This window comes from Heliangelus exortis, chromosome 3, assembly GCF_036169615.1.
Source record: "Heliangelus exortis chromosome 3, bHelExo1.hap1, whole genome shotgun sequence".
Classification (NCBI taxonomy): domain Eukaryota; kingdom Metazoa; phylum Chordata; class Aves; order Apodiformes; family Trochilidae; genus Heliangelus; species Heliangelus exortis.
This window is the reverse complement of record NC_092424.1, coordinates 23,209,140-23,236,856: the sequence shown is the minus strand read 5'-3', so window position 1 is coordinate 23,236,856 and position 27,717 is coordinate 23,209,140. Positions and strand designations below refer to the sequence as shown.

General features: G+C 40.7%; 2 protein-coding genes and 1 long non-coding RNA gene across 4 annotated transcripts in view; 1 reads left to right on the top strand and 2 right to left on the bottom strand.

Annotated features, from left to right (window-relative positions):
* Nucleotides 1-8,288, bottom strand: part of LOC139794290 (uncharacterized) — a 72,014-nt gene extending 63,726 nt beyond the window's left edge. Inside the window, exon 1 of the long non-coding RNA XR_011725061.1 lies at nucleotides 8,220-8,288. This is a non-coding gene — a long non-coding RNA (uncharacterized lncRNA). The remainder of the gene's footprint in view (nucleotides 1-8,219) is intronic.
* Nucleotides 1-15,594, top strand: part of PTPN14 (protein tyrosine phosphatase non-receptor type 14) — a 120,863-nt gene extending 105,269 nt beyond the window's left edge. For both annotated transcript variants that reach the window (XM_071739635.1, XM_071739636.1), the window contains exons 16-19: nucleotides 1,892-2,020; nucleotides 2,957-3,191; nucleotides 5,355-5,518; nucleotides 10,446-15,594. In XM_071739635.1, coding sequence (XP_071595736.1) covers nucleotides 1,892-2,020; nucleotides 2,957-3,191; nucleotides 5,355-5,518; nucleotides 10,446-10,574 — 657 coding nt within the window. In that variant the 3' untranslated portion in view covers nucleotides 10,575-15,594. The remainder of the gene's footprint in view (nucleotides 1-1,891; nucleotides 2,021-2,956; nucleotides 3,192-5,354; nucleotides 5,519-10,445) is intronic.
* A 3,292-nt stretch (nucleotides 15,595-18,886) lies between these two features.
* Nucleotides 18,887-27,717, bottom strand: part of SMYD2 (SET and MYND domain containing 2) — a 29,032-nt gene continuing 20,201 nt past the window's right edge. Inside the window, exons 8-12 of the mRNA XM_071739640.1 lie at nucleotides 25,674-25,784; nucleotides 23,785-23,905; nucleotides 22,847-23,021; nucleotides 21,356-21,464; nucleotides 18,887-19,310 (exon numbers count right to left, since the gene is read on the bottom strand). Coding sequence (XP_071595741.1) covers nucleotides 19,230-19,310; nucleotides 21,356-21,464; nucleotides 22,847-23,021; nucleotides 23,785-23,905; nucleotides 25,674-25,784 — 597 coding nt within the window. The 3' untranslated portion in view covers nucleotides 18,887-19,229. The remainder of the gene's footprint in view (nucleotides 19,311-21,355; nucleotides 21,465-22,846; nucleotides 23,022-23,784; nucleotides 23,906-25,673; nucleotides 25,785-27,717) is intronic.

The window sequence follows — 27,717 nt, the reverse complement described above, 5'->3', positions numbered from 1 at the left end:
AGTAGAATCACCTGGAGCACATTACACAGGTCTGTATCCAGAAGGGTTTTGATTATCTCCAGAGAAGGGGACTGCACAACCTCCCTGGGCAGCCTGTTCCCCTGTCACCCTTATAATAAAAATGTTTCTTCTTAAGTTTAAATGGAATTTCCTATGTTCCATCTTGTGCCCATTGTCCCTCATCCTGTCACTGGGAACTACTGAGGCGAGTCTGGCTCCTTCTTCCTTGCACCCACCCTTTAGATACTTGCAGACATTAACAAGGTCTCCTCAGCCTTCTCTTCTCCAGGCTAAAGAGTCCCAGCTCTCTCAGCCTTTTCTCCAAAGAGAGATGCTCCAATCTGCCAAGCATCTTTGTTTCTCTCTGCTGGACTCTCTTCAGTATTCTCTCTTGAACTGAGGAGCTTGATGAACAACTGTTTGAATAACAAATATATCCTAGTTTTGAAAATTTACTCAAAGACCGGTATATTAAATGTAGTGTGTGGTTAAAACTGTCAGAGTTATTGATTGCTCCTTGTAGTATTGTCTGCCTGCACCTTGGTATTTATGGATGTGTCAGCATCTCTGCTGTAAATCTTCCTCTCTGGGATTTTTAACTTTGTTGTGAGAAGTGGCTCTGGGCTAGAAGAATGATGAGATTTTAGTCTGAGAAGGAAAAATACTTTTATTTTCCAAAGTAAATAGTTCATCATTAGTTCATCTTTGTTTCCATTTTGCTGGTAAGCACATTTTTAAATGATATCTAGTGGCTTTAGAAGTAGTTTGACTTTTTTTACCTAAAATGTTGAAAAAAAATAATTATTTTAAAAAAACCTTTCCTGATGTTTAACAAATAATCTGTCATAAAATAATAATTCCTTACACACAGGTTAAATAACCAAACCAAACAAAAAACTGCCTAAGTATGAAACTCTTCCTCTGTGAAGTAAATGATACCTTTTTAAAACTGGCTAGCTCCAAGGTACTGCTGGGTGTATTCAGGGCAATACATAATTTCTAGTGTGTAAAGTGTGTGTTAGTGCTTTAAATATAATTTCATTTCATGTTGTCATTCAAATACACAAATATTTCTATAAGATGTGGTTGCTAATCCAGTTATGTATTAGGAAATAGACTTATGTGACTACAGCTTCAGGTAATTTTAAATTGTACATGGCATTTGAAAGCCATTTAGCATAATGGATTTACTTCATAGTAGTTTGCAGCTTCTGAAATGAAAAAAAAAAAACAAACCACAAGAAAAGATGGATGAGGAAGACTAACTTGAAATGAAGCCTGTCTTGATCTCATCACTAGCTGGCAATAAGTCATTCTGGGCTTTGTATTACTTACAGTGTGGGGGCAAAACTACATCTTGGCCACATCTTCAAGAAAGATGAGTGTAGTAAGAGTCTTTTTCAGAAATTATTTTTTGCCAGAGTGGAAATGAAGGTTGGTTCTAAACAGTGATGGCTTTTAGCTTTCCTTGTGCAAAGTACCATTTGCATTCAGGTTTTCTTACACCACTGTGTTTATCTGCATCAATGCAATGCCTTTTTAGTGCATATAGACACTCCTCTGGTGCTCAGATTTTCTTTCAGCATGGCTCTGTTACCAAGCCCATGGAAGTCAGTGAGTTGCTTAGTTGTGCTTAACTCACATCAGGAACAGGACCACCCCCCCCCCCAAAAAAGCCCAAAAAACCCCCCCAACTTTTTCTTTTTTTCATCTGTATGATCAAGGTGCAATGGAAAAAAAAAGGACGATTCTTGTTCAAAATTTTGAACAAAAGTGGAAGAACAAAGAAGTAAAGGTCTCATTATGGTCTCTTGTTTAAAGGGCAGCTCTGGCACAGATGCTGCTGAGAATTTGGGCAATGACTGTATTTTTTCTTCCCTGTTACACTCAGGTTACTGTAGGTGGAGAGGAGTGGCACTACATCGCTACCCAAGGGCCTCTGCCACACACATGCCATGACTTCTGGCAGATGGTGTGGGAACAAGGGGTGAATGTTATAGCCATGGTCACAGCTGAAGAGGTATGTAAAATCACAGAATACCGTTCTTTCTGGTGTGAGCAAATCTCCTGTTATCATCACTTTCCACTCCAGTAACCTGTTTTTTCTATCAACAATCCTTTTTTCCTCTTACTCTGTTTGAACATGTGTTTGTAATGCTACAATACTATACTTTGTAACTTTGTGGTACTCAGTTTGGCAAGTACTAAAGCAAACAAGGAGAAAAAAAAAAATCCTGCCTTCTTTCCCCTGCTTCTCTTCAGTTTGGCCAAACCAAACAAAGATGTTTCCATTGGAATGTGAAAGCACTGAACTGCTCCTGGTTAAAATGACACAAACTTCCACTCTATCCAAGGCCAGTTCTGTGTACCATTCACTCTTATCAGCCAAATGAGACCAGAAGCTGTTGTTTCCATGGAAGTGTTGATGTTAAAAAAAATAATAATTAAAAAAAAATCTATTTATTGTTATGCCAAGCAAAACAGTTATTTCAATTGTAATCCAGGAACTATCTGCTGTGTTATAAAAACTAGCACACATTGCTAACTAACACAACATTCTGCTTTATGCCTGGTTGCTTTTAGCAAGTACAGGGAGTGCCATAAGTACATCAAGTCACTGTCCAGTTCCCAAGACTGATCAGCAACAGATACTTAGAAGCTGCAGGAGAGAATCTCCTTTAATTTAAAGGAGAGGCTTCTCCAGGAGGAGAATGTTTACTGAAGTCTTGTAGAGAGTATCTGGCTTTTGCCATGAGACAAAACCTATTTCTTCATTTAGAAATATTATATAACTGAGAGTTTTATTGGGTGTTTTATTTACTTTGTGGGATGCTTCTTTCTCTTCTAGTAACTTGAAATAATAAGAACACTAGGCTTATCTGCTGAGTTTTATAACCTTTGTTTGTAAAGAATTATAACTGCAGGAACTAATTGCCATTTTTTTTTTCTTATTAAGGAGGGAGGAAGAAGTAAGAGTCATCGTTATTGGCCTAAATTGGGCTCTAAGCACAGCTCAGCCACCTATGGGAAGTTCAAGGTGACAACCAAGTTCCGCACGGACTCTGGCTGCTATGCAACTACTGGTCTGAAGGTCAAGCATCTTCTCTCTGGACAAGAGAGGACAGTGTGGCATTTGCAATATACTGACTGGCCAGATCATGGGTGTCCGGAAGAAGTCCAAGGCTTTTTATGTAAGATTTCTTTAACTTGACTGCATCGAGGAAAAGGTTGCGTACACTGGAGTCAATTCACTGCACCTAGTTAAAACTGGGATTGATATTAAGTGGTTAGTGCTGTGTGGCATACAAAGGCCTCAACTAGGCTGTACTTTGCTGCAATTTGGAGGAAAAGTGGGATTCAAGAGGTGATTGAGGATTTTGGTCCTGAAAGGCCTGAAATAACAGGAAGGAAAATCAGAGGCAGCAGCAGTGCTAAAGACTCTGGAAATGTTAAATAATAGGATACCTCTGCTGGCTGATCTGTCAGTGTAAGTTATTGCCACTTCCCAACTATCTAATGAGCATAGGAGATACTAGGCTGCACATAAACGTTATTAGAGGTCTGGGTGAGAAAAGTTCAGACGTTAGTGAAATATGGCACAAGCCCTCCAGTTTTCTGGGAGGCCCTTATTGCTGACAGCCAGCAGTTAGAAGTCCAGAGGAACTGGACTTGTTGCAAAAAAGCAGAGGGCTCCATCACATATGCAGTAAGTCTGAACTCACTGCCACTCTTCTAACAACAAGTGCCCTAGCAATGCTAAGGGCCTTCCCAATTAAATATGGTCCTGGTTCAGGCATTTCTGAAAATGAAGCCATTATATTCATCTGTAATGTGTTAATAATGCTTCTTAGTTCTTACCAAGTAATAAACACTACCATATTAAGTAACAGGAATTCAACCATTATTTAACTAAAGCCACATCTCTGGCATTACAATAGAGCATGATGCAGACTTCTCTGTTACCACTGTACATGGTGTACTGATGTGCTGGAGATGCCTGCCCTCCTAATTCCTGAAAGCTTTGGAGCTGCAGGAGCAGCTCCAGGATGCAGCTGAGTTCTCTCTCAGCCAGACCCCTTAGTTCCACTTCAGTCTGGATACATCTGCACTCCTTTAGTGATCAACTCTCCTCCGCACAATATAAACCTGATGTAAATAACATGTTCTTCTTTTCCCAGTTGTATCATCAGGGCAGAAAATAAGAATGACATTTGAGCTTTGGCAAGGGAGGAGTGCTGTGGGATTGTTCTTCAAGGCAAAGCTATTGCCCAGTGCCTCATTTGCTTCATACTTTGTTTCTCCTTCCAGCCCCTGTAGCTGTGGTTGAGCATGGCAATAATTGGAATCTGACTGTCCCTATTTCCATTGTTTGCCACCACGTCCAGTTCCATTTCACTGTGTGTATTAAACTGCAGCTTTTGTGATGTTGGTCAGCCTCCTGCCACAGCCTCCTTGTGTCAGAAGGACTGCTCAGGCTGCAGGGCCCTGGCACCAAGAGTCAGGGCAGGAGAGTTCAGCTCACATCTCACTTCCCACTCTAGGTGGTGGGAAGCTGGGTGTCTTAATAGTTATACATGTGGATATATCGTTCTGGGTGTGGTTCATCATTTCTGTCATGCAGCTAGACTGTGTTGGAATGATGCTTAGAGGTCAGAGCCAGTGTTGCAGTTTATGGTGTATCTGTCTAACCAAGTGAGTTTCAAGTATGTAAGGTTCTCTCTGTGGTTTGACAGTGGAATGCATCGAACAACACTAAGACAACCACACAAGCCAACTGGTCTCGAGTCAGACACTTTCTAGAAATCACTTAAAGGAAAATAAAGACAGTGAGCTCCCAAAAGGGCTTGTAGCTGTTGAGAAATGAACCCTGACCAGAGTGGTTTCTGTGTCTCACTCAAGAAGGGAGGGAGAGGAAAACAGGGCAGATGGATGCTCACTTCCCATCTGATACTGGCTTTGACAGGCAGTAGTTTCCATGGGACTTAGCTGTTATTTTGATCCCAGACTGTTAATAGCAGGAATTGCTGTAAGTAATGTCTAGAATCATCTGCTTATGGGACTTGGAGATTTTCAAAGGGGAAAACAGAATTTAATTTTTTAAAAGAACTATTTAATTTAAAGGAGTAGACTCCCAAGTACTAATTGACATCCAGCTGGTACTTGCTGGATTCAGTGCTGTTCACTGCACCCTGGCCAAAATAATTAGTATGTTGTAAAAAATGTAAATTATTGCCCCCTTGGCAAAGAACGGCTTTTCCATGTTGCGTTTCTCCCCTTGGCCACCCCCCACCCCCACCCCAGTTTTTACGTTTTGAAATGGATGTTTGCAACTTTGCCTGTATTTTATCTCCCAGCTTACTTGGAGGAGATACAATCAGTGCGTCGCCACACCAACAGTGTCTTGGACAGCAGCAACACCTGCAACCCTCCCATCGTGGTTCACTGCAGCGCTGGGGTGGGCCGGACAGGAGTGGTTATCCTGACAGAACTGATGATTGGGTGCTTGGAACATAATGAGGTAAGGCAGCTCCTTTCTCCAGGCAAATCCTGAGCTCATTTCTTGACTAACCAGCTACATTTCTGAGGTTAAAAATTAAAAGGCATTGTGCTTCCTTTATTACTTTTGTGATACGAGGGCCTTAAAAGCAACAGGCAGAGGTTTCCCATGGCTGTTTACTTGTTGTAGTTTTCTGTTGAGTTGATGCTTTTTTGTTACTATTGTTTCAGTACATTCAAAACTGTGGCTTTTTTGTTTCTTCTAAGAAATTAGGCTAATTCATCCCTGTATGTAATTAATAGTGTAGAGACCATGTGTTTACAAGGACTGAGAAAGCTCTAAAGAATAATGTCATCTTCTGTGCTCTTTTATCTAAAGTTTTCTGCTCTCTAAAATAACTTTTTGGACTCTCTCCTGTATTGTCTTTAATCTCACCTGGAACAAAACTTTACTGTGTCTTAAGAAAAAGGTACGTTTGGGTAATAAGGCTCTAGGTACTGCAGCCAGGACTACAAGACTAGTGGTAACACAGTCTGGAGTTAAGAGACCCAGCTGAGTAACCATGTGTAGCAACCTGTTTTTTGGCTGTGTCACTGGGGAACTGGCTAGAAGGAAATCTCATCTCCCAGTAACAATGTGCCACATAGTTTCAACATTATAGCTATTGAATCTGGGGATTTCTCTAGCCAAAGAAAAAGCTCAAGGACAAAAACCTCTAATAGAGATAAGAATGTAGCAAGAGTGACAAGCAGACATATATCATCTGCCCCTCCCATTAATCATCCTCTGGACGAGTTGCTTGAAATCTAGGACTGGATGTAGACACTTGAAATTCTCATCTTTCTGTGTTACTGTAGGGGACTTACAAGTTGGAGCTTTTCTGCACAAGGCACTAACTATGCAAAGTGCAACTTTCTGGCTTATTAAAAAACACAAGTGCTAAAGCAGGCAAGTACCAGTGCACTTTCCTTTTCATCACTATTTGTAAAGAAGGTGACACAAGAAGTAGTTTTTGTTCTCTACTCTGTTAATCCCCCTCCAGCAGCTCATCATTCTGTAGTTACAAGATCACCTGCAGTTTCTGGGCTCAGTTCAAGTGAGATGAACCTCCTTCAGCCCTGTTCGGGCTTCATTAGAGGTGAAGCTTTCCTATAGGTCTGTGCCACAATTTTCACTTTTTATTTGAGAGGTGGGGTAAGTAGGGAGAAAGGAGAATGATCTGGCCTGGACAGAAGGGACTTGCACATATCTGCCTTGGGAATCCTCCAGCCTGCCTGTGCTGGCTGTTGTGTGGGCAACAGCTTTAACTCTTGAACCTGCTTAACTCCTTTCCTTAAGCACTGGCATCTGGAAGTGGCTGCTGTGTGAACTACAGAAGCAGTCATAAAATTTCTGCACACCGGAGGAAATCTGGATAGTTACAAGACCACACCTGAATTGCTTGTGAGCATCAGTGTAGCTGTTGTCTGCTTTGTAGTAAACTGTGCTAGTAGAATCATAGAATCTTTCAGGTTGGAAAAGACCCTTGGGATCACTGAGTCCAGCTATTATCCCTACTCTACAAAGTTCTCCCCTCAACCATCTCCCCCAACACCACCTCTAAACGACCCTTAAACGCATCCAGGGATGGTGACTCAACCACCTCCCTGGGCAGCCTATTCCAGTATCTGACATGTCTTCAGTGTTTGACAAAGACCAACAGTTGTGCAACATGTTTTGGCCACCTCAGTCTGTCTGCAGTTTGTAGAAGTCTCCTATTTGGTGTAACAAGTAGATAAATAACAGGTTGAAGATAGAGGTGGTACCTCAGCATCTGAGCGTGAGGGTGAGCCTTGACAGTCAGAAGAATTCCCGTCAGCTTCACTAGGAGCTGGTGGTAGTGCTCAGTAACAAGGGATTTCTCTGATGTCCCTTAATTAAAGCATCCTTTTGTCTTGATGAATGGTGGAAACCATATTTAATATTAAAGGAAATTTTCTTCAAGGGCTTGGCTGCTCTAGATTGTACTAAGTTGATATTTTTGATTTGCTAAAAGTGAATTTTTTAAAAAAAAGGTTAAAAATCTTAACATTTTATTATTAGTTAGGCAGAATGTTTTCTGTTTGTGACAGATACTGCATTCTGCACAGAGAATATTTCTGTTCATGCAGCAGTTTTACTGGTTTGTTTTGAAGTCAGATTTTTTCTGAAATAATTTTATTTTTTAGTTTCATGAATTGGTTGATTTCCTCTGAAGTGTCTTAATAAGTAGATTATTAACATTAAAATTTTAGCAGTCAGGGGAAAAAAGAGGAAGGAAGTTGAAAATCCTGATACAGACTATCTTGGAAAGTTTGCAGCAGTGCTGGAACTAAAACCAGAACTCTTGATTTTCGAGGGTTAGGTAAAAACAAATGTTTAATCACATTCTATGCAGCTTCAGTTACTGTGGCTTCTGGGCAATTGTTTGATGAGTCTGAAGCTGTGTATCTCACTGCAGGGATAAAGTTTCAGTCACTGAAATATGTCCCATCATTACATCCTTACTGCTGTAGACACTTAGAACAAGGAAGTAATTGAGATCCTGCTCTACCCACTTCTAGTTTGGACTTGGCACTGGCACATTAACTCATGACTGCAGCTGCAGTGCATTGCCATAGGGGAGATGACCTAGTTTGGGAATCAGAAATTAGTGGCATTTTCGTTTGTTTTTTTTACAAATGCCACCTTAGCAAAGCATTACGTTTCTTTTTTTTTTTTTTTTTTTTTTTTTTTTTTTTTTTTTTTTTTTTTTTTTTTTTGACGTGTATGTTGTGATGAAGGTGGGTTTGAAGATTCTTCTTGCCTGGAGTAGAACACTAACTTGACAACAAATAGTGAGGCTGGACAGGCAGGATGGACTTTTCTTTTGTTTCAGAGGAAAGTCAAAGCCTAATCCGCTTTGAGGAGGTGCTCAGATCACATGTACCCAGTAAAAATCAAAGAGCCGACACACACAGACCTGCTGAGGGGGAAGATGGTTGTGCAGGTTGAAGCTGGCCTGCATTTTTGTTGCAGTTTTTCAGGTGTGATCAGATTCCATGTGACTCTGCTCAGCAAGGACCACATGGCTTTCATAAGCATCCAAGCCCATGGGGAGGTTTCCTCTGAGTTAGCTAACTGGAAAGGGCTTATGTTTTCCTTTGCACCCATTTGAAAATAATGTGACATGAATCACCACAAATCTTTACACTTGTTGGTCCTCTAGAGATGTCCTTTTATAACAGCTTCTTGGGGCATCTGACAGAATATTTAGCCTTGTTTTCAGAAAGTGATAGCCTAGGAGGTTAGGGTTTGTTTACACAGAATGAAGATTCTGAGTTTCATTTATATATGGACAGAAATTGATATTCAGTGTGATTTTATTTTAAACTTTCCAGAAAACCTCCAGTGTGCGTGGAAACAGACTCCATGCTCAGTTGGGCTTCCAGGGGTTAGCAGCAATCTTGTTTCTCTTGCTTTTTCCAGGCATTGTGCTTGTAACATTTCTCACCTCAGCCAAAAGACTTGCTAAATTCCTTTTTGCTTCTGAAATTATGACCTGGCATTACAAAGTGCAGTTTGTGCTGCATGACAAAGGAACTTCCCTTCTTAAGGGCTTCCTCAAAAGGAGCATGTATCTTAGTGCTGGTATTTACTGCTGCCATAGAAAATTTGTATCCCTCATCTCAGGCCATGTTACAGGCTCTTTGGTTTTGAATCTGGCAGGCTGAGCTTCATGGGTCAATGACTTTTGAAAAGCTCTTTGTGTCCCTGTTTTAACAGATAAAACAATATTACAGATATTGTTTGCTCCCTAGATGCTGAAGATACTATGGTAACACCTAGTGAAATGTGATTTCTGATACTTTACCCCACGGGCCTCTATTTCACAGAACTCATCTGTTTTTTGATTTGGACCATTAGAGGGGGTGTGTGCCCCAGTGTGCTCAGTGGGGTTAGGGATGTCCTTTCACAGCAGATCTCCTCAGCTGTCCCCACTTACTGTGCCTTAGCTCCTGTTGAAGTGCATTTTCAGGGTACTTGAGTGACTTTCTTTTATGTGAGACTAAGTTGGAAGATGCCCTCTTGGAGAACACCTTATGTGTCCCAGCTGTTAGGGGATGCTGCTCAGTAGATGGCAACTGACCAATGCTGGCCTGAAGTCTGCAAAGCATGTATTGTGGATACTGGGACCCTGTTTTCACTTCACAGACCTGTTTCTTCTGGAGTTTCTTCTTTCTATTTACTAGAATAGACTTGGCTGTGGGAGGTCAGGTGGCAAAAGAATTTCTGGATCTTTTGGTAGCAGTGAGTTCCCTTCTCTTTTAGTGGAAACATCAGCATATTTGTCTGCAGTTTAGTTTTGTCTAAAGAAACTTTGTAATGATCCTGATGTCTGCTTGTCATTTGAACAAATCTCTCAGATCCTCCCTCTGTGAATAAGTTTTACCATGGTGGTGGAGTCTGAACATCAATCTTGGCTGTTTAAGTTTTGTACTAGACCTTCCTGGTATACCTAGCCTTTGTCCTGAAATGAAACAATATATTTGGGTTATTTTACAAAGCTGAAAATAGTAAAGTTGAAGCAGAAAAACCTCCAAAGAGAAGAACCCCTCTCTTATGTGCTCAGTTGAATACCCACTGAGGGGTTAACAGTAGTACACAACTGAGAGTCAAGTCTTTGGTCATCTGCCCATTTACATCAGTCTAGAAATTCCTGTAAGCTTAAGAGGGAAAGCACTGGATGCACAGTAACCTATCTATGCTACGGTAGTGCTCCCTGAAATGAAAGCTGGTGAACTAAAATTGTAGTATTTAACCAAGTACGGTTGCATTACATTATATAACTACACTACAGTTCCCTGTGTCATATGATATTTGAGAGAATGATTGTTTGATTAATGAACCTACATCTTTTTTGTTGTTGTTGTTTTTCTTTGCTTTACAGAAAGTGGACGTTCCTGTGATGCTGAGACACCTGCGGGAGCAGCGAATGTTTATGATACAAACCATAGCCCAGTACACATTTGTCTATCAAGTGCTCATCCAGTTCCTGCAGAACTCCAGACTTATTTAATCTTTTCAAACATCTCAGACCTTTGTGGATCTGACTGAACCTTACAGATGAACAAGGGGAACTGCCTTGACAACACAGTGTGCATTTTTTGCACTTCTTAAAGTTGTCTTGAAAGTAAGGAATAATTGTTCCTTTCTAGAGTCTCCCATGGATTATTTTGTACAAGATATAATTTATTTTTCTTGGAATAACTTGTGAATTACTTTAATAACTTGTTAAAACTTATAGTGACCTTCAAATTGAACCACATTTGACGTGACTGGTCTGCATTGTAACATGTCCATAAGGAAAACAATCCTTAGCAAAGGTAGTTACTGGGTTTTATTTTGCCACATAGCTTCTGAAATGAGCAGTTACTTGGCAGCAAGATTTTCCTCAAGTAAAAGCATTTTGGACCCTAATATGTGGCTACCATGGTAAAAATAAGACCTGCTGGATGTCAGCCACAGCTGTGCATGAGTGGAAGCTGAGGGGACCCAGTCCTGAGGTAGGGAGACCTGAGCCTCTGCACACATGCAACAGAGCATATTAGAGAGGGCTCAATCACAACCCACTGTGAGCACAGAGAGTTTTTGGGTGTTAAACTGTTTGAATTCCACAGGACTTACAGTTCTGTATTAGTTCTTGAGAAACAGTGATATTGGATCTTTTTAAACAAGGCCTTTGCTGCTGTCTGCAATCCTTGAAGGGATTCCTAAGAGCTGAAGCAGTGCAGGGTGAAGTGCAGTGGACCAGAGCAGACTGAAGTCAGTGAATGAGTCTTTCCAACACCTGTCATGGGCTGTGGGTTCAACAGCAGAGGAATTTCAACTTAATGCAGATGGAAAAAAAAGAACTTAAATCAAGAACATTCTTACTATGCTGTAAGTTAATTTAGGCATCTCCCATTGCCTTATCTTCTTCCCATGTCTTCAGCACTGTAGTAATTTTTAATTTCTAGTTATTTGAACTTTGTCAAAATGATCAGTGGGGTCTTTCCTCTGAATTAAGGCTCTCAAGCTTCACCATCTGGAGAACTCACATACAGAGTCTGCCTTGATTCTTTCTCCATCACTGTCTTGTGGTGTATGAACATACTGAGCAGCCTTCAATATTAGCAAATCTCACTTCGTTAGGGTGCATTTTGTAGTCAATTACACAGATCATCTCCCCTCTAGCTTTGGATTCTCCCTCCTATTTATTATTACTATTTTATCCTGTTAACATTCAGGGATTCCAGTTAGGACTGGGAGGAGGATGTATAAGTACATAAAGGAGAAATAGTCCTTGTCTGAAGTTTACAATCTGAACAGAAAAGAGAACCAAACCTCCTTCACTGCATAACTAGGGCACAGATTCTTAACTGCCTTGCCCTGGGCCAACAACAAAGCCTATGACAAACTGAGAAAAAAAAGTCCACGTGTCCTGTAAGTATCTCAGCAGTTAGACCTCTCCTCCTCTCTCTCCTTTATCCTCTGGCCCTTGGCACTGGTTAGTTGTTCTGCTGCACAGCTCAGTTTCTATTCCTATCTACAAACTGCTTATTTCACTGGAGTAAGTCACATTATGAACTACACTGCAGTGTGTGCATGGCAGTGTTTACTTTTTGAAGTGACAGTAACTGCACTTCAAAAAAGTAATTTTAAAAAAGCTTTAGCAAGTCGTGGTGCACCTCCCACACTGTTATTTCTGGTGTAGGAGATGGAAAGTTCCTGCACTGAGGTTGCTCCTGGCCTCACATTGACTCGTTTCCCATCTCTGCATACTGCCACCCTGCCCCTGGCAGTCCAGCCCTGCTTTGACTTGACATTCCAGTTGGATCACTTGGGAATGGACCAGGCTGGAGAGGAGCCATGGAGGTCCCTGGTCCCAGCCTTGCTCACCCCAGGCTCGCCCAGGGTCATATCCAGCTTCAGAAATCTCCAAGGGTGGAGATTTCATAGCCTCTCATGGCAAACGATGTGATGCAGTTACTCTGTCATGATGAAATTATATTTCTTGACATCCCTTTCCCAGATATATTTGATCTTCACTTCTCCATTGCACCCCCACTTCCAAATCCCTGGTCAGCATACAAAGGTCTAAGCCTACAGTGTCAACTTCAGCACTAAAGGGCACTGACCTGTGCCTAAAATCAGTGAGAGCTTAAGCTAAGGGTCTGTACCAGAGTATTTCTTAAATTGTATTTAAAACTGTGCTGTGTTGATTTGCTACTCTGGAATACAGGCCTAAGGAGGTGATAAGGATTCTGGTGAAGACTTTTATCTACCAACAAATGGTGAGGAGTTACTTAGCTGTAATATCTTGCCCATGTTCCTTTTAGGGATCAGTTGAGCTTTCAGTCAATTTGAGTTTTCTTCTAATTTCTTCTGCCAATGCCAACATACCTCTTGTTAAACTAGCAGCAACCATTTAAAGTCTTTTCAGCAGCATCTGCATGGTAATTACCCAGAGATGCTTTATATCTGGGAAACAAGCCAAAGAATAAACCTTGAAGCAAAGTGTATTAAATTAGTTATCTCGTTATAGCTTTTTGAATAATTTCCTAATTATGAATTAAGTTTGAACTCAGAGCTGTCGAGTCCCATTGCTCCACTTGGATGAAAAGTAGAAAATCAGGAGGAAAAAGAATCTGTTCCTGTGTCTTATTATTCAGCTTTTCTTGGCTGAAATGTCTACTTCTATTTCTACAATGACCACAGAAAAGCTATTGCATAAGAGAATGTAAAGAGCTTTGTTTGAAAGGAAAAAATTTTTATTTTTTTTAAATGCAAAGACGCATTATAAGAGTCTTAGAAAAATATTAATTACAACATGGCACCAAAAAGCTTTCCCAAATTTAGTCAGTGCCTATTAATGGGCCAAATAAGTGACCACACAGTAAAAAGTCATTTCCAATTAACTCCTAACATGGCTGGTACAGTAGATAGAGGCCAATGTGACTCACTTTTTCCCTTTCATTGTCAAAGAATGGTAATTTTAAGCTTTTCCTTTCATCTGACTTCAATGTATTTTTTTCCTGCTAGATTTTATCTTGACAAGCTCTGTTAATATCATAAGCAAATTGGGGTGTGCATGTCTTCAGAGGTTTCTTTCCACCTCAGCTCATAACCAAACCTCAGCATGCTGATGTTTTATGACTGAAATGTGATACAGTCTTGTAGAGAAAAAACTGAACCTTCTGACTTTGAACCTGTTGTCGTTTCATCAGGCCTAAATTCCTTGGGCAGTATTTCCTAACCTTTAGGGAGTGACAGGAAAATGCATTTTGCATCCAATTTCATTAGTCATAGCAGGAATGAATGCATGAGACTTAAAGCAACAAAACTGTTTACTTTGTGTCTCCCAGGCTTTAACAGCAGAGTTCCTCAATAGGAAAGGACGACAGTTTGGGGTTGCTGTCTGTTGTGTTGTGTGTTTTTTTTCTTTAACATCAAAGCATGACAGTTCAAAGACACCAGTTTCATCATTCATTTGGAGTAAAGTCTGGATTAAAAATCTCACAAAGGTGCATAAATGGTCAATGAACAGAGCTGCACCTTAAAAAGTCTGACACAAGCAGTCTTCTCCCAAGGTGCCCAGGCTGGCACATTTAGCCTATGCTCCTTGACTCTGTCAAAGAAATTGGAGTACACGAGTAAGTCTGAATCCATTGTGTATGTATTCCTTTTTGTGCACTCTTAATCTGTATTTAATTTTGTCACTTAGCTTTTTTTTTTTTTTTTTTTTTCTTAAACCCTTAATGATAGTATTGAGGATGCTGGCATCAAATTTTTGGTTAAAGTTACAGTCTGAGCATTTTCTGCCTCACACCAGTCAGCGATAGGAGACAGCTGAGTTAGTTATGTCAGTGCTGTGGACATCCTGTTTTCCTTCCATCTGCCAGAGACTGCACTGGAGGATGGTGAACATCTTCAGGTCCCACCTGTTCAAGCTGCTTCCCAGGCCTGTTTTGGCACACCTTGTACTTTGATACGTGATGAAATATGAAGCTTGTTCCCACAAACTTTCTCCTGTATAGGTATTTAGGGACCTTAAATGTTCACCCTTACTGGAAATACCTTTTCCCTAAACTAGTTTCAGCTGGCAGGAGACATCTCTGAGAACTTACTCAACTAATGACCCCCTTTATAAAAAGTGTATTGAAGGACATTTCTGTTCTACTTATTCAAATCATAGAATCATTCTGCTTGGAAAAGACCTTTAAGATCATCAAGTCCACCAACTAACCTAACTAAACCATAGTTGAAACCATAGTTTGGTTAGGGCTAAACTATGTTCCTAAGTACCACATCTACACATCTTTTAAAAACCTCCAGGGACAGTGGTTCAACCATCTCCCTGGGCAACCTGTTCCAGTGTTTAATAATCTTTTATGTTACTTCTAATAGCTAATCTAAATCTACCCTGGTGCAATTCGACACCATTTCCTCTCATCCTGTCGCTTATAGCTGGAGAGAACAGACCAACCCCCACCTCACTACAACCTCCTTTCAGGTAGTTGTAGAAATCACCTGCCTCAGCTACAATGTTATTAAATACTAGCATGATTTCAAGAGTTTTCTAAAATATTACTTTACTCTAAACCAACAGAAATGTAAATGGCAAAACATAGGGTGGAAAAGGATGAGGCAAGTCTCAGTGCTTCAGTAGAGACAGTTATTTTAAGCCAGCACATTATTTTTTTGATACAATCTGCTACGTCTGTGTGGCCCACAAGTGACTGAAATAAACACTGATGGGCAATCTCATACCTGGATATAACATAGAGATCTATGAGGAAAATTCAGCAGCTACTGCCCATGCTGCATTCTCAACACCTGGGTTTCCCCAGGTCTCCTGGGAGCAGATGGCAACTGAATTAGCTCTTGTCAGTCTCACTAACAGTTTGTGAACTGTGTGCTCAGAAAGGGAAAGCATCAGTAGGGGCAGCATCTGCTATAGCAGCTTCACTGAGAGAGGTCAGAGTTAAATTTTGCTCCTTTTCTTTGTGGAAAAGAAGGTTTTCCATCCAGAGGGCTAGGGTGGCATGTGCTGCATGGATGCATTGTATTGAAGGAGCAATATCAGAACTTCTCCTTGAAAGGGAAGCACTGCATGGAAACAGAATTTGGCCACCCCTCTACAAAAAGGGATATAAATCTGCTGATGGATCACCCAAGGTGTATGGAGTTTGGAGATGAGTTTTGTGCCAACAAGAGAAAGGTTGCAAGTTCAAGACCCCAAAGGGAATTGGCCCCAGCTGATTCTTAGCCTTCTAGAGAGGTTTTCTTGAACCTGGTGCTATGGGAACTGCATATGCCAGCTGAATTTTCAGAGAAGGTTATATATGCAGCTGCGTGCAGCCTTGGCTTGAAGGGACTGGGATTTGAGGAGGGAACAGCTGGTTGCCTAAGCTGTTGGGAAAACAACAGAAGATAGAGATCTTAACCATAGATAAATTCCTGATAGATTGTGAAATAAAACATTTAGTGCACAAATCAAAACCAGCAGTGTTTATATAAATATTTAAAGTAAATACACATTGTCAGTGTTTTTAGAGTATCAAGACTAAATGCCCTTGGTTCCTCTAAGCCATTTTTTCATCTGGTCCTTCTTTGACATTTTGTTGGGTGTGCTTTGTGTGCACCCTCACGGAGAGTTCCCATGTGCTACAACAGGAGGACTTTGCGTTTGGAGGGGGCACTGGAGTCAGGGGTAAAATAGTAGCTTTTACTGAAGAATCCTAGCACTGGTAACAAAAGCCTAATACTTCAGCTGATCCTGTAAACGAATACAGTACTTAACAGTTTTACTCTTACAAATCACCTGGGCAAGGACTCAATGTTTCAGATCCTCAGCTCCAGCTGTTTCAGGGAGAGTGTTTCCTGAGGAGGCAGGCAGAAATAAGAGAGGAAGGTTTCCCACAAACTACTTCCACAGCAGGCTGGAGATCACACCCTATCTCGGTAGCTGGTAGTTGATACTTAAAGAAGAAACATGAGTGTCTTGAGTAGGTGCTCAGCCACTCTAGCACAGCTGGTAGCCAGTCCTGTAAGGGATTCCTGAAGCAAGTTATATCCTGCTCACTGTGTTCAGGAGCTGCTGATGGATACATCTTCCATGCATCATGTTACCTATTCTTTAGACCCCATTTATTCCTCTTGCTTTCACAATGTCTGGTGGTGGTGAATAGTTCCACAACTTAATTATACATTACATCTACAAGAAGTTCCTTTTTGTGTATGTTAAGTAAAAGTGTTTTCTTGCTGCTACTCAGTCTTTAAAAAAACACCAAATCTTTAGTGCCAGCAACATTGCTAAGAGGATGTTTATCCTGTTGAGATGTTTTCCAGATGGAGCAAAGTTTTCCTCATTAGTAAAGTTACCTTTCTTTGACTATTTTTACAAAGGAAAAAAGTTTACATGCAGATGGCTAATGAACCCGTATATAATAGTGTGGGCCATGTGTTAAATGAAATAACATATTTAAGTAAGTTTTACATCACTGGATTTTACTGTTGTGTTTTACTTCAGTATTTTGATGCTTCCTGTTTTATTTGTTCTGTAATTCTGTACCTGACAGTTTATCATAAAAAATGATCGGAATCTCACAGCTGCGTTGTATGTATACATTTTGTAGAGAAGTAAGACATCAGTTATATGCCCTTCCTGGCCCCCACTCCCTTCTGTTTGGGCTGAATGGCAGAACTATTCTATGCTATTGAAAGCCTTTAAAAAAAAAGAACAAAAACAAACAACAAAAAAAAAAAAAACAACCCAAAACCAAACCAAACACTATGCATGCTATTTTATAGTCTAATGTATTATTCATATCAGTTCATAAGCTTATGCTTATCAGTTTTATCTTGTGTATAGAACTGATTACTTTTGTGACAGTATTTTTGCACTGTTTCTCTTCTTTCTCTATTTTTATAAAGTTCTATTCAGCATTAATTGACTGCAATAATTTTTTACCCTTTTCACTACCTTTGTGTAAATAGTTTCTTATATGCTTTTGCAAATACAAGAATGTCTTCAGTCACTAAGGTTTTTTTGGTAAGGTTGTCCTTCATATTCACAGTATACAATAAATCTTTTTTTTTTTTTCAAGGAAAACCATGCTCGTGTTCTTTCCTGTACCAGGGTAATATTTTGTATTTGCACCTACAGTGATTGTGTCAGTTTCCCCCATTGAAGTAGGGCACAGCTAGGGCTACTGTGAGCTTTGAGTGTTCTATAAACAATAATCCAAATTTCATGCGAGCAAGGCTCCTACCAGTAGTGCTCCTGCTATGCTAATCTGATTCTTTAGTGTTGAACAGTGGGCTTTGGACAGATGTTCTAAAACAAAGGTGCTATTTCCCTAAGCAAGAGTTTGCTTGACAAGATAGAGTTAGGATAAAAACAATCACCTGCTGCCCTCTTCCTAGGCATGGCTGTAATTGAGTGGCTCAGGCTTTCCAGAAAGATCAGGTGCAGCTTTATGTATTCCAGCAACAATTGCTGGTTAGAGAGCAATGAAAGCTTTCATCAAAATAAGCTGACAAACCCTTGTTATCCAGCAGGTTTGGTTTTTTTTTCAGGGCAGCACTGACAAGAAAGAAAATAGGAGATTCTTAATGATGATGTGTTCTCTGTCATCCTACTTTATGAGTTGTGAAAGCAGTAAGGAACGGTCATGTAGTTTTACTGTGCTACATATTTCAACTTTGGTGTGCTGGAAATACATAGCCACAGTCTCCCTTCTTTCCTTTCCCACCTTTAAAAGCTATCTGCTATTGCTCCAAGAGGAAAAGACACAAAGCTCCTCTGGTCTTATATATGGGAAGAGAAAGTGAAGTCTTGGATTTTTTTCTTCAGAAAATATTCTTGTTCCTCTATTAAAATTAATTTGTTAACATATTAATAGAATAGTTTTAATCCACTGGAGCCAAAAGTATGGCTGTAAGAAAATGAGCTCTCTTCTGCAATAACTTTCCTTTAACTTGTAAAAGAAATTAAAAACCCAGAAGTTGCATGGTTATAGTGTCTTGTGCAAGCATTCCCTGTACAAGACCTGCTGTGCTCTAGGTCCTTACAGTGGTGAATCCCAGGCTGCCAGGAGCAGTGATGGCCCTGCAGACTACTGGGCTGAGGGAAGGGTGGTGCCTTTCCTGCACAATGCACAGAATTCATCGCCCTCGTTTCCCCTTTCTCTCAGCTAAGCCACCACAAACAAATCCCAAATTATTTATGAAAAGAGGAACTGGTTACTTAACCAAATAGAAGGAGTATACCTTTTGCTATTTAATGTGTCAGATAAATGAAATGACTTAAGCAAAAACAGACATCAGAAAACTATTGCACCTATGTAAGTGTATAAGAGGAATCAAGAGGGGGGCAAGACCACTTTATTTACTTAACACAAATAAGATACACATTAAAACCCATGAAAATAAAGATAAAATAGCTATTTTGCACGTGAGCTGTCAAAAGGCCTAACATTTGAGAAACTATGCTATCTTAAAGAAAAAAAAAAAACCCAATGGTAGATGTGTGGAAGCTACGAACATTTTGCAAGGCCTAAGTGTGTTTGTCATTCCAATTATAGGACAGAACTGTGTTCATACTCTACAGCTTTTCAAAGTGCTCCTGAAGGTTTCCATAACAAGGCTTTTAAAATAAAGGTTTGAAGCATTGCATAGGTTCAAAGGCTCAGTGGTCCTCTAATTCCTTTTTGATCTCTGAAATGTATGGATGATCTTTCCCGTGTGCTACTTCCATGATAGCAATTGCCTGTGAAAAGAAAAAAACTATTCACACAATTGATTCATATATATCACCAGGCTATAAATATTCTCTTTAGAGGTTTAAAACAGTCTGACACCTTGAGCAACTTTTTGTCCCCTTGTAGTCATAAACCCAGTAGGAAATAAAATGTAATTCAAAACTAAGTAATAAAGGTTTTATATTCAGATAATACATCTTTCATCTTAAAGGATCCCAAAGCACCTTTCAAAATTATATTCCTGACAAAACTACTTTAAATGCAACCAGCTACAGGACAGAAAACTGCACGTGGGGTGGGTAATATTCTGGCAAAGGACTTAACCAGTGTCAGACGGAGCTCTGCTCCTACCAATTTATCCTTCAGCTGTCAGACTGACGAGCATGGCTATTGCAGAAGTTACCTTCAGGCGTTTCAGACTCGATTCTCTAAACCCTCCACCCGTTCCAAAGGCTACTACTGCTTTTTGAAGGAAACAATTGCTTAGGTAGCCACTGAGGCAAAAGCAAGATCTTGTCAGATCTGGACAGGCTCTCTGCTGTGCCAGACTTCCTGCCGTTTCACCTACAGCCAGCTCTGGTCCTAAGAGTGAACGTTTCAGGCTGCCAAACCCACTGACTTGCTATTTCCTGCCACTCTCCACACTCCACTGCAGAGTGGCTGTAGGGGCAAGATTTCCACTTGAGAAAAGGAAAGGGGTGGCTCCAAATAAGTGTAGTCAGAGGCAGCAGTAGACAGGAGTGAAAGAAGCAAGTTGAGAATGCCTGTGAGAATATTTAAAGACCACAGTACTAAGATAAAGCAAGGAATTGCAGCATCCTAGCCATCAGAGCATTTAGACATTTTCTCCTTGGGAGACTTTTATGGAATTATGCTCTTGTATTTGTTAAGTCAGTACAACAACAGCCTTTGATTCCACCTCAGCAGCAGTAAGAAATTACTCTGTTCCCTGTCCTACCCAAAAGAAAAAAGGAGGGCCTTCTGGATGAGCTGCTTGCAAACTGACAGAGAACAATGGCTTTGTTTTTCCACTAAATCTCACACATCAGGGGCTGGGATAACTGTGGGCAGTTCCTGCAGGCAGCTTTTGGAAGTGAGTCATTAGAAAATGTTTGTGTTAGGAAGCTAACTATGCCAACAAATGTACCTACAGTTCCCAACCCCTCTCCCGTGTTCCTACTAGCACAAATCCCAGTTTTAGTCAACGTTTAACACCATAGTGAAGGAAACCTATGCTTATTTTAAACTAGGTAACAGTTAAAATTTAGAGCATATATTCTTTTAGTATCTTTCATTGTGGCTGGATGGCTCTGTTATTGCTGGCTGAAAACTTGCCAGCATCTAAAATGGATTAATAAAAAAAAAAAATTTGTGACATTCCAAACCAAGTCATTATAGACTACAGTAGTCACTGCTGCTTAAGAAACTAAAATAAACTTCTGTCCATCAGCAACAGTGGAAGAAAGTCAAGAAACATGGTAGAGACTAATAAAAAAAGTAGAATAATGAAAAACTAAAGAATAAGGAACAGACTAGTAAAAAAAAAAGCAGTGAAGTAAAATATAAAAACAAATGTTGTAGTTGCCAATTTCAGCATTACCATATGCATCCAATTCCCTTCAGCTATTTAAAAAAATCACTTGGTTCCAGAACAAATAACCACCAAAAGGATGCCTAGTTTAACTTGGATATAGACATCACAGGCTTCAGTGAAACACTATGTACCTTTTATAAGAGCCAAGCGTTTTTCCTGTCCCCACCTAGCAAGTCAGGAGAAACTAGAGTTCTGCTGCATTTACACTAGTACAGCTCTAGCTCAGTGAAGAACACATAGCAAATGTTTAAGTACAATGCTGACTCCAGCTGCTGTAGTAGAAGTCCACTGTGAAAAGGTGGAAAAACCCCTTCGTATGGAAGAGCAGACCTATACTGCATCTTTGGAAAGATGGTACACTTCCTACCAAGCCAGGCTTACTGACAGAGAAGCACATAGTGTTTCAATGACCCCATGGCTGAACTGGTATTATTAGTGAAGAAACCAGGAAATAAATACCTTCTTCAGGGCTTTAACTCCAGCCTTTCTGTTCTCCAGCGTCATATACAGTCTCCCCAATTTCAGCCACATGGAGGCAACATTCAGGGAGTAGGAGGGATAATGCTTACTGCAGGAGAGAAAGAAATTCAGTTTTATCAAAACCTGGCAGTTTCAGTAGGGTTCTCCCAGTCCCTGTCCCCCTCTCAGGGGGCAAGAATCTGCCTCTCGTTGCCCCTGCCTGTTCACAGCTCATCCCCTCTGCCATGACTGCCAAGAGCCAGTGCCAATTGTGTCTGGGACAGAGATGCCTGTCAGCTGGGAATTGAACTGAAACTGCCATATGCCTCTGAACAGCTGTCAGATGGCAGTGACTTTGTGCCACTGGTTTTCATCTAGCCAGCTTGAGAAAAAGACTGCATTGTTCGGAGGTTTTGGAGCCACCCTACACCCACAGAAGTAGCTGCCTACTGCAGAACAGTACAAGGGGCCCTCAGCAGTGTGTAGGGCACAGGAGCCATTGAGTACTTGCAGACACAGAGCTAGCAGAGCCCAGCTCAGCAGAGCTGACCTGGAATGCCAGGCTCAGAGCCAGAGGAGCTGGGCAAGTCCCAGTGAAGATAAATAGTACTGAGCCCCCAGGGGAAAAATGTTGGCTGCTTCTTTGTATCGCTGCTCTCTGCCAAGTGATCTGTGACTTTATGTTGGCATCTGCTCCAAAGGGAGAGCTTTACTTGCGTTCCCCCCCAGCTGGCAAGACAGCCGCATCTCAAGATTCTGCTTGGGAGATTCATGGCCGGATCAGATACAATGTGTAACTGGCGGGTTCTAATGAACGAGATCACTACCATAAAAATATAGAAAATTTTCTCATAGAGAGTATTAATTTTTTCCTGCAGAGGCTTCGTGCTGCTTTGCCCTACAGAGGACTTTACACTTTGCACATTAAAGCATGTCTCCAGCTCCAGGGCAGAGGAGATGAGGGACATCAAGGCACCCACAGCCTCCGAACCCAGGAGCTGAGCTTGGCTCCAGCTCCCTCTGGTGCTCAGCCCCAGCCCTGGGACAAGGCTCTGCTCTCCTGAAACCACAAATGCTGTGCTACTGGGAAAGGGCAAAAGGCTGATAGCAACAGCAGGCTTTGCCTCCATCACCTTACACAAAATAGTGACTACCCATGTGCTTAGACACTCTGCCTTAGTAAAGTATTGGGATATTTTAAAAGCCTAATATTTGCCAAGGTAAACAGAGCTAGCATGGTATCCAAAATGGTACAAACTTATTTTGGGAACCCTAAGCAAGGATTTTAGTCACCTTCTGCACTATATTGCAAGTCACATTTTGACAGTAACAAAATCCGTCCCAGCATTTAAACATTCCTTTTTGAATACTGATGTCATGGGTAGCATGTTTATACAATACATACTGAGAAAAGTGATCTCTGCCCAGACTTGTCCTAGTTATTCAGACTACTGAGTTAGAGCACTCAAAAAAATAGAGACTTATATTTACCTGTATGGTCTGATAATTTTTTGCCCATAACGCAGTGCACCTTCCCAGTCCTGCATGTAGAGACAGACACCCATGGCCTGGTACATCATATGTAACATATAAACATTACTGTCTTCAAACACTGCACTCATCTTGTCCAGGCTAAGTTCACAGATCTCCAGTAATTCACTAGGAGGTATGAAGAAGTCAAGGAACCCAATAAACAAAAGGTCTATGGTTAGAAAACTACCCTTTTGGTAACGCCAAAAAATTGACTGAAACCATCAGAATGGTTCCAAGAAGTCTCTCAAATCACCTCAAAGCATCTACACTGCAACTCCAGAGCTACTCTGAGAGTTACTCTGCCCATGAGATTATTCCCCCTCCCACTCAGATAATCTACAAAGCTAGGTTTCAATTTAAAAGGAACAAGAAAGCAGATTTCATGAATAACCACCACACCAGTACTGCTTCAGAAGGGGGAGTGAAACTTCCCATGCAGAGGGTACTGAGTAGGGCGTGAGGTAGCCCGGTCTGCTTCTGGCCCAATTAGTCTTGGATTTTCGTCTGCATCACACCACTGTTAGAACAGGTAGGTTTGTGACCAACAGCAATAGCTGCAGCCTCACATGCAATCTCTCAGCACACTAACACAGCCACACATCTGTGCTGGCTCTTGTCCCTGGGCCATTCTGTGGAGACAGCCATATGCTGCGCTGTTAGCCACCAAAACCCACACGGGAAGGAACAAACACAGGGTCCAATAATCCCACAACACCTGCAGTGTTAAACTGCCTCTTGTCTCCAGGGACAACTGCTCAGACACAAAGAAGACAGGAGGCAAGTTTAACTTCTAATGGTCAGAGAATTTTTCCACCAGGTACTTCTGAAGCAATGCAGCAGGTAAGATTTTTTAAGTCACACCAAGCCAGTGGAGTCAAGAGTGAGACAAAGGATATATTTGTAGTGTTTGGCTCGCCTGAATTCCTCAATCACATTCTTGGCATACTTGATCGTGTCCCATACAGTCACTGCTGATGGAGGAACATTCAGATTACGGATTTCCAGTTTCTCTTTATCCTGAAGGAAACACGATGGACATTAGAAATGCAGGTTCCAAGCACTACAAATAAAGATGCACCTGCTACCCAAAATTACTCTAATAAAAAGACACAGATAGGAAATTAAGCTCCTCAAAGAATTTAAAAACAGAAGTAGAACGTGCACCCGCATTTTTTTTTCTAAAGCCTTGGCTGGGAATCCTAGAATCCACTGTGTCTTCCAGTTCTTCTACCATTCCCTACTTTCATGAAGTCCCTTTCTTTCAAAAGATCCAAGAGCTTTTTTAATTTGTGGTGAAAGCAGTTTTACATTGGAAATTTCACTGCTTCCAAGAACTAGGAATTAAAAATAATCTGGTTTTAAGGCTAGAAAAGCCCAAATACCTCAGGCTTACCACCAAGTGATAGATCAGTGGAAAATGAGTTGATATTAAATACAGAAAACAACCCTTCATATCTACAGACAAAACCACATTTCCAATTATTTTGTTCTTTCTGCTGGACAGCTCCATTTTCTCTATCTATCTATCTATCTATCTATCTATCTATCTTACTACTTCATGAAGATTCAGCTGCAATCTGGAGACAATATTTTGCTGTTTAAGGCTCACATTGTTGCTAGTTTTCCTTTATTACTTCATCTGCCAGCTGACAAGGCTATAGGGGACTCTTTCCAGAGCTGAAGGAGGCTGAGTGAGAGGTGATTCCAAGAGTAACACGTTGCTGGAAATCACAGGTGAAATCCTGGCTTCATTAAACTCAGTGGGAAAATTACCAAGGTAACTGTGAGGAAAAAAACCCAACTCCAGTTTCAATAGAATGCCCTCTAAAAAGAATACTGGGTATTATTTGGGGGAAAAAAAAAAAAAAGTTACAAAAGATGACACCATTCATAGGAAGGAGGTGGTTGTCTGGTCATCTTGGGAAGCAGCTCTCCAAAGGACGTCTTTGTGAAAACGGGGAGGAGGGGGAAATTTGGAACCTAAGGATCAGATTATGCCTGGCAGATTGATCTTGGCTGGAATGACAGACGATCTACACAAAGCTCAATTCTCACAGGACTTCCAGTGAAGTAGGTCCAAATGGCTGCACAGGCACAGTTGTTTCAGTATCTCTTGGGTTTGGATACCTTTGTTTTATCCCTATATGTGCTTTTCTTCAAAATAACTGACACCCTGTTTCGAGGAACACCATCTGGATGTCTGCCTTTGTCCTTTGTAATGATCATAAAATTGGCCTGCACATCACATGAGACTGTGACCCAGGACCACCCTGTCTGCTAGAGGACCAAAATTACACCACTGCAGGAAAGCCTATTTTGCAGATCCTGCTAGATCTCCAAACCATCCAGCAATGTCACACAGCATCACCTAGAATCAACTGAGATGTCTCAATCAAGAACTGCAGCAGGACTCTGTCCCAGAACAGGACTCCAGAAATGCTCCAAGTGAGCTGGTAGAAAACACGAAATTACAAAAAAACCTAGTTCTGAGCTAAATTATTTTGGCCAGATAGCAAAGACACAGTACAATTATCTACTTCTAAAAAAGTTTTAATCTCTTTGTAGCTCAACTCTAAATATGACTCTACCAGGAAACTTCCTGATGCGTCACGATTACTGTGGAAAGAATGAGTATCAGAGTGTCTTCTAGACTAAAAAACAAAATATCCCCCCTTCTCTATTGTCCAGCTTTCCAAAGTGTAATTAAAGTAGATAGAATACTATATCTAAGGACCTGTATCGGTGCCTTAACAGTCAGAAGCATATTTCACACCAATTTTATTACCTTTTCTCTTGTAATGCACTCCCTGCAATCACAATTAAAGAAATAAGAGTCTCTTAACCGGTCATTTCTGTCTTCTGTGGGATACAACAGGTCAATATAGCTGGTAAAAACCTGGATGGTAAAAACACGTCGGTCAGTGACAAGCAGTGTAACTATATATATATTTATCACTACTAGTTCTGCTATATGTAGTATAACAACAACATATTCTTGTACCTTGGGGATCCCTGCAGTCACATCACCTGCCTGTTCCATCACATTCCAAGCCTCTCAGCAGTATCAGGAGCTACCACTTGTGAATGCAATCTAGCAGTGTTTCCTTTTCTATTCATTATGGAATTTCCCTCAAATATTATCCTGGCTTGAACCCAGGACAGCAAGATTCAGGTGTGGATAAGGAAACTATCACAGCATAAATCTCAGGCTACTGTCAGACTACAAAGATATGCCTACTCCTCCAAAGTTAAATAATGATTTCACGTACCCAGCCTAGAACCAATTACAGTGGCCTGGTTTTATGGAGGCTGGAATCTCAACTTTTTTTCTTTCTGAAAACCTACAAAAATTGGGGCAATAGCAGTCACCAATAGCTTTAGAAACTTGGGGCAAGACCTTTTAAATTTCTGAAAAGAGGAGAGACACAGTGCTCTAGTTCTAGCAGAATGAATATCAGACTTACTTCAGCTGCAATATTTTAAAGCAAAGAAAACCTGCTTTTGAACATTTTAAAGGCCCTACACTTACACTATTTTAAAATTTTTCCCTACTTCCATGATCTTCAAAAAAGAACCCCTTCTAACTAGATCTCCCCCAAGAAACATGTTGTATGAACAGCACAGTCATTTTGCTGACCACGGAATAGCTGTATTTCTCTATCCTCATTTATACTTAATTTATAATTTGTATCATTAATGTATAAAAGATATAGTTAAATCTCTATATAGTTAATATATATTACAGTTAATTTGTTAATTGGTAATGTTTTGCTTCATCTTTATGCTTACAGTTTCTTCTTTAAAATAGAATGTACATGTAATTTCCCATGGTACATGTTGCTCTTCTTACTGTGTGATTTCATGCTTCCTGTCACACTGCTCTCCTCCCTTCCTTATTTCCAAAGGATGCAAAATGCAGGAACTGCATTTACAGCAAAAACTTTAAACATGTTGCTATGCAATGGCTACATCAATCCTGAAGATGGAGACACAGGCCATCAGACTGCACAGAACCCAAGCAAAACCATGAAGTCGCACTTAAAAAATTCCGAAGTGTCATAAAGCAAATGCATAAAAGCCATGAGGCCATGGAGAACTGGTGCAGCTTCCAAGACACAATGCAATCAAAAGCAGATGCCAAGCAATATAAATACTCCACATTTCCACCTCTCACAATAGGCCCTCTCCAAAAATCCTGAAGATGTCTGGGGTTCTACAGTAAAACAGCAAAACCAAGATCAGTCCTTGTCCATTAGGATAATGCATTTGCAGTGACTGCCAACATCACAGACAAATTATCATTAGTAAATGGCATGAAAAGAAGTTGCTCATGGGAGTTATTCACCCTTGGCTCCAGTAACTAAACTTGCTTTGCCCACAATGGTGAACAGCTATAATCCATGAAATAAACCTGTCTCTCCTTCTTCAAAACTGCTATCGCACATTTCAAAAGTGGTAGGAGTTATCAAAATCAAATCCAAACTTACTCTGATCAACATTAACCTTGCCCACTAAACAGACACTAAAAAATGAGCCATTGAAATACTATGCATACACCATCTCCAGAGACAAATGTTGAGTATCTTCATCCCCTGGAGATATTTGAACATTCTCCTCAACTCTAAAAAAACAAAAAGCAGAACAACAGCTCTGCTGCTGAAGACTCCCTGCCAAGTTCATTGTTTGACTGAAGAATTTCAAGGTAAACCGAGATTCTTATTTCACAGAATTTTATCCATCACTGTTCAGCTTCACTCCACCTAAAAAAACCATTCTTGTTCTTCTGTGACTACCCAGCCAAAGGCTGCTGAGGTGATATGACCGAGCCC